This window comes from Rattus norvegicus, chromosome 14, assembly GCF_036323735.1.
Source record: "Rattus norvegicus strain BN/NHsdMcwi chromosome 14, GRCr8, whole genome shotgun sequence".
Taxonomy (NCBI): domain Eukaryota; kingdom Metazoa; phylum Chordata; class Mammalia; order Rodentia; family Muridae; genus Rattus; species Rattus norvegicus.
Genome location: NC_086032.1, coordinates 31,584,454 through 31,598,162, shown reverse-complemented (window position 1 = coordinate 31,598,162; position 13,709 = coordinate 31,584,454). Strand labels below are relative to the sequence as shown.

At 44.4% G+C, this 13,709-nt stretch overlaps 2 protein-coding genes across 3 annotated transcripts in view; one reads left to right on the top strand and one right to left on the bottom strand.

Annotated features, from left to right (window-relative positions):
* Ppat (phosphoribosyl pyrophosphate amidotransferase) overlaps window positions 1–13,709 on the bottom strand; it is a 34,401-nt gene that overhangs the window by 6,248 nt on the left and 14,444 nt on the right. Inside the window, exons 2-9 of one of the 2 annotated variants that reach the window (XM_039091566.2) lie at window positions 9,818–9,884; window positions 8,896–9,102; window positions 4,213–4,325; window positions 3,962–4,107; window positions 3,627–3,680; window positions 2,442–2,514; window positions 695–846; window positions 299–426 (exon numbers count right to left, since the gene is read on the bottom strand). In XM_039091566.2, the coding sequence (XP_038947494.1) occupies window positions 299–426; window positions 695–846; window positions 2,442–2,514; window positions 3,627–3,680; window positions 3,962–4,107; window positions 4,213–4,325; window positions 8,896–9,102; window positions 9,818–9,884 (940 nt within the window). The remainder of the gene's footprint in view (window positions 1–298; window positions 427–694; window positions 847–2,441; window positions 2,515–3,626; window positions 3,681–3,961; window positions 4,108–4,212; window positions 4,326–8,895; window positions 9,103–9,817; window positions 9,885–13,709) is intronic. The other variant, NM_057198.2, reaches the window with a different exon arrangement.
* Window positions 11,320–13,709, top strand: part of Paics (phosphoribosylaminoimidazole carboxylase and phosphoribosylaminoimidazolesuccinocarboxamide synthase) — a 33,489-nt gene continuing 31,099 nt past the window's right edge. The window contains exon 1 of the mRNA XM_063272816.1: window positions 11,320–11,719. Within this exon, the coding sequence (XP_063128886.1) occupies window positions 11,335–11,719 (385 nt within the window). The 5' untranslated portion in view covers window positions 11,320–11,334. The remainder of the gene's footprint in view (window positions 11,720–13,709) is intronic.

Genomic DNA, 13,709 nt, shown 5'->3' with positions numbered 1-13,709 from the left:
CATTATTCTGTGTGCTGTTAAACATTTAAAATGAGGGCCAATATTCTCATCTTTGGGTAATTAAAAATGACTTATTGCATGGGCTTGTGTGGAAGTCAGGGTCCGGGTTCTCCCGTGGTCTCGGGAACAGACATGTCTCAGCCCACTTTTTCTTGAAAGAGATGTTTAATAACTCAAGCACAGGAAGGTACATTAGATACCAAATCTTTTCTTCTTAAAGTTAATGAATTTCCCTTTGTGGGTCACATTTCTTATTTCACTGCCTGTGACCAACTCACAGATAATTAAAAATAAATACCTTTGTCGCATACCCCAGGGCCGCAGGCGTGGCAGATTCTGGAACTGTGCTGACCAGGTCCGCCTCCACTGGTGCTTCAACTGCCAGCTGCTGGCCACACCGGTACCTTACCGTATAAACCATCTGGTCTGGAAGGTTTGGAAAGAAAACCAAATTGTCTTAACTTAGCAGAATTTCACCTTAATATGTATTAGAAAGATAATCTTTATTAAAGAAAACCAAAATCTAACAGTTGAAAAGAGAAGCAGTCATGACTTGTAATTCAGTAACATATTCACAGCCGAAAGCCATGTTCCTCCCAAGAGCCACATGTGCCTTTGGGCCAACCAAGGACTCTCATGTTTCAATAAGATAAATGAGACTACTTAAACAGTGAAAGAGAAGAAACATACTTACCTTCAAACATACTATCTGGTCTTGCAAAATAAACATATTCGAAGATACAAAAAGCCACTGGGTCTCCATTAGACCTTGGAATTATATCAAGAGTTCTGACACCATGTCTGGATATTTCTACAATTTCCCCAGGCTTCACTTCATGGCAATATCTGAGGAAAAACAAACAACCAGAAGACACGCGTGAAGCCTATCATTTCATACAAAGAGTATATGCTAAGTTTTAAGATAAAACAAAGGGGTCGGTAAGTATTCTCATCCATGTGCCCACTGTCAAGTCCCGAAAGCACACACATTTTCCCTATAATCTGTATTTATCACTCTGCTTTTAAAGTTATTGTGCCTTTTTTGAGAGAAAGAGAGACAGAGTGGGTAAAGAGACTCTTAATTAATTTTTACTATCATGACTTAAGGAGCTGGTGAATGGTTGGGTAGGGAAGGACACTTGACAAACTGAGATTGTCCGGGGAGCCCACTTGGTAGAAGTGAAGAACTGACTTCGCCGTTTTGCCATTTTACAGGTGCACAGGGGCACACACACCCCTTCACAACACAGAATAAACAAATACAAAACAGACAGCCCGCTCAGCCCGCTCCCAGGGGCGAGGACTATGCCGCAGCCAGCTGTTACTGCTTGCTGAGGTCCAAGCTCAGGTCTGCACACTCCAACAGCAGGCTCTTCACCAACTGAGCCACTGCCCCAGCTCTTGAGTTCCTTCTTTCTAAAGTAAGTCCTCGGCCGGCAGCATTCGCTACTAAGCCGAGAGACCTTAGTTTGATCTCCAGGACCCACAGGGTGGAAAAGAGAACTGACTACTTCTTTTATCCTTTGATGCTGCACGTGCTCTTCCCCACGAAAAATAAATAAATGTAATCATAAAATAAACAAACTAAATTGTGTGGGTTGAGCATTGTGTCTCAATCTGTAACCTCAGCTCTTAGGAGACAGAGGAAGAATTGCCACAGGATCCAAGGTAGCCTGGGCTAGAGTGAGACCTAGGATCAAAACCAAACACATACACAGTAGGAAAAAAAAAATCAAGTGAGTCAGACAGTATTTTCAGAATCAAAAGGTAGTATTGGAACGTTAAAGTCACATTGCTAAGCACACTATAAATAACAAAACACATTCATAAATGCTTTCTTACAGCAAAGAAAAAGGTTTGGAAAAATATCCAGGTCAGTGGTGTTGACACAAGTCTTTAATATCAGCACTCAGGAGGCAGAGGCAGGCAGATCTCTATGAGACCAAGGGCAGCCTGGTCTATAGAGTGAGTTCCAAGATAGCTAAGGCTACAGAGAAACCTTCCCTGTCTCAGAATCAAAACAGAAAGAAACGAAAAAGTAAATAAATAAAATATCTACTACCTCCCTTTAAAAATCATATAATCTGATCCTCTCGTTTCTTTATCTCTAGTTTTTGGATACAGGGGTGACCAAGCTGGAATTAACTCTTAAGTTTAAGGCTCAAATACATTTCCAGCTCTAACTTCCCCCCAGCCAGTTTTGGGCATTAGGTGTGCATTACCACACTTCGAATAAACTCTGTTCTTTCCTCTCGCTTGCCAGCCCTCCTTTGGGGGAATTAGGAAGATAAGACACAGTGTCCATATATATCCTCAAAGTTATAACCTCGCTGTCTTAGACTTCGGAGTGCTAGGAATACAGGCATATGTCATCAAATTTGGTGGACATTTTTCCTCATAAATGTAGAGAGAAATAACATGATGAATGGGATACGACTTACCTCGCACCAATAGATAAAAAGCTGCAAGACTCTGAGGACACCACCCATCCTTCAGTCTCTGAAGACTTTTTCTCTGTTAAGTCACAAGACAATCAATTTACTGAATGGATTCAGGGTCCCTTGTTTAGTGCTGGCTTTTTTTTTTTTTTTTTTTGTATGGAGTCCTGGGGACAGAAGCCAGGAGGAGCCTTGCACAACCTAGGCAAGTACTGTGTTAACTGGCTATATCCTCAGACCCCTCAATTTTTAAAAAAAATTTTAAAGGGGTGTTTAGGCCCATGAGACAGCTCACTGGGCAGAAGTGCTTTCTGCCAAGTCTGACATCCTAAGCTTGATCCCCGGAAACCATGCAGCAGGAGGAGAATGGACTCCTAGACTGGAGGTCCTCTGGTCTCCGCCTGTCATTTGTGCCCCCAAACACAGGATGTAATAATGCCTGTTTGTTTTAAACTAAGAAGCTCCTCCAATAGAGCAGCTGAACGCCAAACAGAAAGTGGGCATCATCTGTCACATTAAAAGCAGGTGGTGCCACATGACTTAAATAAGCCGTTCCCTTCTCGCATCGTGATATCGTGCTTTGAATGGGAGCAATAAGTCATAAAGAAAAACTACAAAGGATAGGCCAAAGAGATGAATTATTAGCAAATTAAGACTAAAGCTAGCCAGTGGCTTAGTGACTAAACTGCTTGCTATGCAAAAATTTTTTTAAACGATTTATTTTATTATTTATATGCGAGTTCGTTGTCACCCTCTTCAGACCCCAGAAGAGGACTTCGGATCTCATTACAGACGGTTGTGAGCCACCATGTGGTTGCTGGCTCTGGAAGAGCAGTCAAACTTAAGGGACTGAGTCTGGCTCCCAGCTAAAGGTAGGCATGGCGGTCATCACCAGTAACCCCAGCTCCGAGAGAGTCCCACAGAGCTCACTGGGCAGCCACTCTAGCTGAAAATGGTGAGCTCCAGTTTCAGGGAGATCTTGTCTCAGAAAACAAAGTAGAAAGCAACAGAAGTCGATACTCAAGTTGACCTCTGACCTCTAATCAACACATGCATAGGCAAGCACACCTGTATGCACACATACATGTATGTGCTCACCTCCACCCCTTATATTTTCAGTTGTGAAACCATAAGGATCAGAGTTCAGATCCCAGCACCCACATAATAACCCTCACACCCTGCACTTACCTGTAAATGCAGCCGAGGCTCGGCTTCCAGCAATCTTCAAGTTCAGGAAAGACCCTGCCTCACAAAAATAGGAAGAGTGACGGGATGATCCCAGACACCCTCTTACCAGCACACAGCCATGCAAAGTCTGTGCACACTCACATAAATGTTTAAAAATAGATACTGTGTTTTCTTCCCTATTTCCTTCCTCCTATCCATAAGCTTCCTGTAACCACAGGTTGGGGGAGGGGCATACAAGAAAAAGGGGAGGAAAGCCAAGGATGTTAAGACTGGGCAACAGGAAGTCAATAATTCTGAAAGGCGTTATGAAAACAAAACTCCCTCTGAAACGTTACCTTTGTCATTTATGTCAGAAACTGGCATAAGACGGCCGATGCATAGAGGACGATTTCCGTATGGATCTCGCACTGCGTAAATGACGTCCCTGTGCATTATGACCAGGGAGTAGGCTGCGGGCGCTTCCTTCATTAAGTTCTTAATTCTGGAATTACAAGTAACTGAATGAATCGCTCTGGCTACATAAACACACCTAAGCAAAGCTCTCACTGCTGGAGCTGCAGCCATCTATAGGCGGTTCTGTAGTTACCTTGCTACCCAGTCTGGAGTATCATCTTGTTCCTGAGGAGGGGTATATGCGAGTAACTGGGTAATCATTTCACTATCGGAGGATGTGGAAAGCCCAATACCATGCCGCAGAAGCTATGGGAGAGAGACGTGTCATCATTAGACCGTTAGATGCCTCCCTGCCCCCCAACACACACACAGATACTAAGTCACAACCTCTGTGCCCCACTAACGGTATGTGTACACTCATGGCAGCGGCCCACTGCTGGGAGCAATTTGGAGTTTCCAGAGCTAAGCAGAAAAATTACTTTAGCAGATACAAGGCAGAACTTAAGTCTGAGGCTGAGTAGACTTGCAAAGGGCTTGACCTGGCCTTTTCTACCCTCCACAATCCTGATGAATAGGGCACATTCCTTCCTTTACAGTAGCAAACGGCACCAAAGATTCTCAAACCCGAGTTTGTTGGTGGCATGAATGGAACAGCCACACGGAGAGAAGTCAGGTATCAACATTTTAAACGACTAAAGGTAGGAGATATTAAATAAGAATTAGTTAAGTGTACTGTATGATCATGAAGTTCTGACCAAGACTGACCAAGACAGAGGCTGTACCACAGACACGTACAGAATGATTTAAGTGGACACCGAAAAGCATTTTTCAAGAGCTGGCTACTGTGTAAAGTTCAGTCTAATACCTGGATAAGGAGCTATGTCTAAAAGCAAGGAGCTACATGACTGAATTCTTTTTTTAAAGATTTATTATATGAGTACACTGCAGCTGTCTTCAGACACACTAGAAGAGGGCATCAGATCCCATTACAGATGGTTGTGAGCCACCATGTGGTTGCTGGGAATTGAACTCAGGATCTCTGGAAGAGCAGTCAGTGCTCTTAATCACTGAGCCATCTCTCCAGTCCCCTAGATTGAATTCTTGGTGATGATTATTTCTAAGCAGTGAACTTTTGTAATTTTCTTCATAGTTATTGACTTTTGTGAGGGTCTACATTTTAAAAAGTACTCACGTTCCCAATTTATGGGCAGAAATGTGTATTACAGTGCCACAGTGTCACTGCCAACAAAGACCCCTAAAGCTACCAGAGAAAGCAGAGGGACATTGAGTGGTAATGAGACCTGGGTTCTAGACGCTTCCATACCACTTCACAACCAGTCACTAACAACGCATCATACCTGAGTCATCGGCTCTAAACATGCTAAACGGAACGCACACACATGTGCACATGTGCTTGCTTTACCAACTCCGGCCTGGCCCTGAAGTTATCAAATGAAGATAACCAGAATCTAGAGAACTGGAGGAAGCAGATGATAATCTGTGATCGCATAAATGGGCTCAGAGGAGGTACCAGGAGCACACGGACACCATGTAACTAGCAGCAAAAAGATGAAATGACCACCATAATTAGAAGCTGCACACCAGGAACAGCACACAGGTTGCCCAAGTAAGCACTTTGCCCCTCTTCCCAGATTCTAGCTTCCTGTGATTGTTTCCAATTTATAATTTTCCTATATTTGTCACCTTTTAAGTTCATATTCCATTTTCCTTTGTGCCTTCTTATGCTTCAAGAATACACAGAGAGCAGTTCCTAATTCAAACCCCCAGAATGTTCCACTTCCCAGCACAGCTCCAGAGGGTCTAGACCAGCAGTCTCCAGACCTCAGAGGCTGCCGCCCAGCTGGCTGTTAACACGGGAACAGCAGTGACTTCACGACAGATCTTCGTTGTAATTACTTCCAATTATCTATTTCTTTAGATAAAGTGTCAAGAACTAGACATTCAGCCTCATGACTGACAGCTGTCAGACCCTGCCTGAGACTTGCCATTGCAGCAGTTACCCAAGAGCCAGCCTGTATTTGCCCGGGGACAGCAGAGATAGAGGCCAGAGGCCCCTCGGATATGGCAGAGGGGTGAGGAACACTGCTGTGTCATTCGTGATGCAGTGCCCAGAGTTTCCTGGGAAAGATGATAGCCCAGACTGCAGTTTTCACCATTTTCAGGGAAATCCCACGGCTGCCAAATAAATGGGTCAGGACAACTGCAGGGGACTCAGACCAACAGTCACCCTTAAGGCTTATATCAGTGTGAACGGTGTGTGGACTCTGATTCTAAGAACCCTCAAAGGTTCCTATGCCATGATAGTTTCAGATAACAGCCCAGCCTGCAGCCCATGGCCATCCAGATAACCTCTGGACCTCACCACAGTTGTCTTCAGCACCTCAGGGACAGTTCCTCCCTGAACCACGTCAACTAATCCAAATATATAGGCAAGGCTCCTCTCAGTCTCGGCACATCTGTCTGGGAGACTTCCTTCCTGAACACTGCCCTGTGCTGCAGAGAGCCACCAATTTGATCAGCTGGCTCATTTGATTAGCTCTGTTGTCTACTTAGGACCTTTCATTAGGGGTCCAGCAGGCTGAGATAGCTGAATGAAGAACATGTCCTCATCCCAGGGACACCCAGGAACGGCTAGAAGGTGGCTAAATGGTTCTAAGAGGGTGGTCAGGACCGTAGGCTACAGAAGGCTACAGAGAATTACAAAGAACTGTGGGAAAAGGCTATAAGCATCAGCTGCTCGTTGACGTTCAATTCTCAACACCAACATCGCAGCTCAAAATCCCTGCAACTCCAGTAGCCAGGAATCTAATGCGCTCTTCTTGTCTCCAGAGGCGCCATCATGCACATGGTACAAAACACACATTCAACCTCCCCCTGCCCTCCAGATCAAACAGAGCTGTGGGAAGTAAGTACTGGAAAGGAGAGACAGCAGAGAACTGTAGACAGAAAAAGCTCTGGAGGAGCTGCCAAGACCTGAGCTGGAAGGGTTCCAAAGTGCTGCCAAAGCTCTGGCTCTGGCTCCCCAACACCCAGCTCAGGCTGTAACGCTAGACACTGGGTCACTGGCACGCAAAGCGCAGGGCCTAATGTAACACTCGCAGCAGAGGGCCCTGACGCTGTAGGCTCAATCTGTGACAGAGAGGGGGCTGCACTTTCTGTCTTCATGACTTCCGTGCTTATGGAGCAGAGAAACCCCCAGTTAAAAAACAAACAAACATTGTACAAAATCGCCTTTATTTAGCCAATGAGTTTAATTTGCACCACGAAATATAATCGTGTTGGCTTGGTCTCTCACCTAAGCATTTCAGATAAGGAATACCGAGTCTGTGACCCACTTTTTTCCTACATTTTCATGCCGTTGCTCAGATAGGGAAAATGCCCGTGATTCCAGCGCTTGGGGGACGGGGGGCGGAGAACCACTTTGAGTTTGGTGTTAGCTAGAACTGAAGCTCTGACCTGGGCTACAGTAAGACTTGGCCACAAAAAAAGACAAACACATCATTGCCCTTGATACTGGGGTGGGGGCGTGGGGGTGTACACTCCCAGACTCTTGCAAAATCAACCTCTGCAGATGCCCAGGCCCCTTACAAACCAGTATGCAGCTAAGGACACGGCCCAGCAGCACACCGCTTGCCTAGTACACATAAGGTCAAGAGTTCAACCTCCAGAACCTCAAACAAACAAACGAGCAAGAGAAGCTCACACACCCCACCCCCACCCCAGACAGGGTTTCTCTGTGTAGCCCTGGCTGTCCACAGTCACAGAGATCTACCTGCCTCTGCCTCCTCAGTGTTGGGATTAAAGGAGCACACTGCTACCACCACCACCACCACCACCACCCAGCCTCTTTATTTCTTACAGCAACAAACACAATATAAACCACTGACAGGTTAAAAGGCCAAATGCATACTGATTTCAGCCTAATTCTTCCTGGCACAAAGCCTAAAACTGTCTGAGCCACTAAAATAAGTGTATTTTGTCCAATAACATAATAAGGATAGGACTGGTACTTAGACACTCCTTGACAGCTACAGGATAGGGGGGAGCTACCATGGAAACCAACCACATGACCAGAGGGCTACACTCAGCCTTAGACTAAATCCTAAGGAGGAACAGGTGGTAAAGGCCAAGATGACCACTAAAGGCCAGTAATTTAGCAGACATGTGCTCATAAAACCTAAAAGAACTGGCTTCATGGGTCTTCTGGATGCTGAGCATAGTAGAGAGTGGTGCCAGAAGGCAGGTGCCCATGCCTCCTCCCACAACCTCTATCCCCATCCCACGACCTCTTCCGTATCCTTTACAATGTCTCTTAAAATACATCAAGATGTACAAATTAAACATCTTCCTGAGTTCCGTGAACTGCTGCACTACCAAACAACTGAAATCAAGGAGGGATTTGGGAAGTCAACTTACAGCTTAAGTGCCCAAGGCCTAGACCTGGGGTGGGCATCGGAACTGGGAGACAGTCTTATGGAATGAGCTTTAACATAGGGGACTTGAGGGAGAACTATAGGACACTAACTAGTTGGTCTAAGAAAACCCCACATCTGGTCACAGCAATATGGCTGTGCTGAGTTCAGACATAGGGAAGAGTACTTGAGCTTTCCTCTCTCACAAACTCTGGTAATCCTTTGTGCTGACGGCAACCACAAACCAACATTCCAAACGACAAAGTGGCACTGCCTCAGATCACTTGGGGAGTACAAGAATCTAGATTTAGAGCAAGCAGGCCAGGCAATTCTGATGCAATGGCGTCCTGCACCGAGGTAACAAGTGGCAACAACTAGAAGAAGCCACGCCCTTTGTCGACATCGACTTCCTTCCGTAAAGGAGCTGTTAACAAACAACTTACCTTCTTCCTCAGCCGAGCTGCGTTCACCAGCTCTCCGTTATGGGCCACAGCTATTTTCCCATGCAGAGTCTCAACAACAAACGGCTGGCAATTTTCCAGCTCACACTTCCCTGTGGTGGCGTACCGCGTATGTCCGATTCCAAGATTTGAGACATACAATTTCTTCAAATTGTCTTCGGTAAAAACATGATTTACAAGGCCCATTCCCTTGAGAAGTCAAAGTAAAAGCAGATCTTAGGAAAAGGCAGAAACTAGGATTGCTACATAATAAGACTATGCTCGAGACAACCCAAATTAGACACGCACGGTCTCTGTGCTCCAGAATTTGAATGAATTTGCTTTGGGGTGGGGGTAGGTGTGACATAGGGTTTCTCTATGTAGCCTTGGCTGTCCTTGAACTCCCCCTTCTGAGTGCTGGGGGTAAAAGGTGTGCACCACCACTGCCCAGGTGAATTCATTTTTTAAAATGGACCGGGATATTCAATTACTAGTTTAGGATTGCCATAGCATTGAAACACTTCTATCTTATGACAGATAGTTAGCAATAAGATTTTATTACTAGGCAATGAAAATCAAAGCATCTTAAAATATTTAAATAGATGACTTCCTGGCTTGAACGAGCCAGCCTAGCAAAAGATCACTGGGAAGGAAGGGCATCCTAATTTGACAAAAGTGAGGACCCACAGAGGAACACAGACCTATCCAAGAGTATGGCTTCTAGCTGCAAATTGATTTATCCCCCACCCATATTCATTTATTTACTTACTTGCTTACTTACAAACAGGTCTTACTATGTAGACTAAACTAGCCTCACACTCAGATCCACCTGCTTCTGCCTCAAGTCCTGGCCTTAATGATACGCGCCACGATGCCCAGCCTCCCCCCCAGCTCTAGCGTCAGTGTTTTTAATGTTCAAACTTACCTTATGCACCCTGAATTTAGGCACTGAACTCCCATCACTGGTCACAATACCAGCGCTCTCCTGACCTCTGTGAACAAAATAAATGTATCATTTGTTAAGTCAGACTGATAAGCTTTCTCAAGCACACCTTTCCCAAAAAGAGCCCATAAACTGAGGCTCACATGTTAAATGCTATGCACTGGCTTCACATCTCTGGATATAAAGATATGATAGCGTCATCTAATTCTAATTGATGTGCCAGGTACTTCAGCCATCAGTGTTTACGTGACCCATCTAATCTGGCTTTCACAGCAATCCTGTGAATGATTATGATTCAGAGAAATGCAAAGACAATGAAGCAATGTAGCAAACGTGCGGCCATTAAGTTGTACTGTGGACTCAGAACAGATAACCTGACTCCAGAATTTGAATATCTAATGCCTACAATCTCCCTCTGAATAAAATTTCAACCGCTGAAGTATGTACATATCAATATATATAAAAGAAGGCAAGAATACTTAGCTGAATATGGTAAAACTGTACACGACATCAAGGAAATTTTAATGGGACAAGGTACTATACCACAGGCTAGCTTCATGGGTCCCCCTTGCTCTGACCTCCAGTGTGCTGGGATAACAGCATCATCCCCACACCCTGCTAAAATGCTTTTTTCTGTTTTGCTTTTTATATTCTCCAAGGTTTCTCCAACAAATCAATCCCCACCCCCCTGGTTTGGTTAACATGTCTAAATAACCTGGCTGTCCTGGAGATTGCTACATAGACCAGGCTAGCCTCAAACTCAGAGATCTGCCTCCTTAATGCTGGGATCAAAGGTGTGTACCATCACCCTCAGCACGAAACAACAGTCTGCAAGTGATTATCAGCTATGAACGTCAGTTAAAATGCAATGCTTTTGCAAATGTTTGCCCTTTTTCTTTTCTGTGTTTTGGTGTTTGCACCATGTGGGTGCCTGGTGCCCTAAAGGCTAGAACAGGGTGTCACATCCCCAAGGGCTGCAGTTACAGACCTTCGTAAGCCACCATGTGGATGCTGGGAACAGGGCCTGGGTCCTCTTCTTTGCTGGAACAGGTGCTCCTATCCACCGAGCTATCGCTTCAGCCCAAATGCAATGCTCTTCAGATACACAGCTATTCACACTAGCTACAAACCTTTAAAAATATCCCCACAGCTACTGCCAACCATTTCCAAGTAATTTTAAGAAACCAACACTTTCGATGAAGCCAAAAATTACATAAGACTTCGTGCCCCCCACAAAGTACGTTTCATTCCCTTTGTCGCAAGGTTAATTTTCCCCTAAAGCCCAAATAAGATTAGCAGTCATTTCAGTCCAGGTTTCTTTAACCACCAAGCCTGCTTATTTGGCAGGTCCTCAAGTTACTCCCTTAGGCAGCTTGAACCAGTTAAACTACACCCTTTCAAGCTCTTAAGAGCGTATTGACAACCAGCCCTCTGGTTTCCTAGGAAACAAAAACATTAGCTAGAAATAGCAAATCATTTTTTTCCAGGTCACTTTCAACATGGAGAGTGGACCTGGAAAACACTGGACTGAGGAGGAGGTTAAAGCTTTACTAAGTGTCTGGGCAGAAAGAAATATACGAAAACAACTTTACGGAACACTGAGAAATAGAGAAATCTTTATTTACGTTGCTAAAAGGCTGAGATCACTAGGAGTATACAGAGATTGGAAACAGTGCCGGGCAAAGTATAAAAATCTCAAGTATGAATACAGGACAGTTAAGCATGCCCACAGGTCAGGAGACAGCTCTAGAACGATGAAGTTTTTCCATGTTCTGGATGCAATTCTGCAGTCTGAACCGACCGCGCGGTTAACAGAGGAGAGCGATGGTAACATCAAGTGCCTGGTAACCCTGAGCTCAAGTTCCGCCCCAGAGATCACAGAAGGTAAAAAGAAAATGCCATTCTTTTGTCTGTCACTGCGCTTACAATTTCTAAATACATGTGATAAATGTAGCCTCAAATATCAAGATTAATAATAATAAAAAAAAAACATACCACTTGGCACAAGGTATGAATTCCCAAACCATTATTTCGTACACCCCAAACACAGATTAAAACAGCACTAAATTGCTATACTAACCATGGCTGGGTTGATATGCCTAAAACAGACAGGTCTGAAAGATACTTTAGGATGTATTTTTATACCCTTAGCAAAAGGGAAAATATCAAACAATGCTGTTCAGCTGCCGTTTTTCATATAGCTCCAAGGGAGACTGAAACTTTTCATCTACTATCCCCACCTCTTAAATGGATAAAGACAAACAAACAAACAACAAACTAACCAACAAGCTGTAATGAGCCCCCAGGAGCCAGGGCTCCTCCAGGAAATTGAATGCTAGGAATGAAAACAGGCTACCTGCTGGACCTTGTAGGGCAAAGACCTTCTTTTCCAACAATGTGTCACTTCCACAGGCAAGGTCAATAGATGGAGATTTTCTCCAGCTTTGGTCAAGACTAAATAATAAATAAGCCCATTCCCCATTTCTCTGTGTACTGTGCAGTTCTGAGGAGTGAACAGCCTTGCTCTTGCTGACCAAGTGCCACCTCTGGGCTGTATCCTTCCACATCTCTCCAGTCCTTTCTGTTAACTCTTGCAGGTTAAATATACTTGTTCATAACTGTAGATAAGACAGTCCTTCCTTTTCTCTCTTCTTCCCTCTCCTTTTCTCTTTCGCAGTGCTAGAAATTAACCTCTACATCCCTGACCCCACCCACTGACACTTAATGACAAGCAGACATGACATTTTTAGATTTAGTCACTTCTGTTAATGACTACACATGTCAATGGCATCTCACATAAGCCTCATGTTCATCTCACATAAGGCTCATGTTCTCATAACTGAAATCAGTCTGGACCATAGTCCCAGCGGCCAAGAGTCCACTCATTTGTCTCTCCTTGCTTTATACAAATGCACCAGGAACAGTAAGCATTCTAGCTCAACACCTCAAGACCAGAGCCTCTGAACAACTTTATGATTCGCACCACAAATGACTAACTTAGAAGGAAAAAGTCCTCCAAAGAGGTAGGTGTAAGAGCCTTTCCGAATTCCACTGACCGTTTGAGCCAGGCCCTTTCTGTGACCATAAAACCAGACAATAGATAAATAGACAATTCTATCTTTACTATACCCTAGCCAGGCTCTGGTGGTACAGGACCTGGCGGCCATGATCCCATTGCTTGTCTAATGCAGAATTTCAAATCTAAATCTGGACCACTCCTTACCTGAAACTTAGCCTCAATTAAATTGTGAAACCTGATTCTAAGTGGACAGTTTTAATGTGGTGATAAAGGTTCTCTCTGGAGGATCAAACAGGCTTGGCGGAAGTGTCTCTACCCACCGTGACACCTTGCCAGCCCTTATGCACATGGCCAAGCTGTATCAACCACTCTGCTACAAAATGTGTCCACCTCTACAAGAGCTATCAGTTACGCCAATCGATTCTCCCCTCCTTAGCGCTGCAGGGAGAACTCGTGTCCCCTCCAGGCACACTGTCAGCGTCATGAGAACACAAGGAAGCTATCCCAGGAGAGCATCAGAACCCAGGGAACCTTACTGTTGATCTCTTGCACCAGGCAGAATGAACAAGGTATAGAATAGGCCAAAACGTAAAGAAACTGATCTACTTTGAGGTGAGAGAGTAAGGCTGCCTTTGAAATGTAAGGAAAATAGACATCCCCCCCTTAATAGAGACTTAGAATCAATGATTTCTCTTTTTAAACCAATCTATACTGAAAATCTATCATTTCTAAGTCTTTATTAAATTTCTTTAATAAAGCGCGAGTTTCCTAGAAACACTGGCTCTGAAGGTTCCAAACTTTACACTGTGAATCGAGTTAGCTATCTCAGAACTAAGCTGATCCGCATTAATGAAC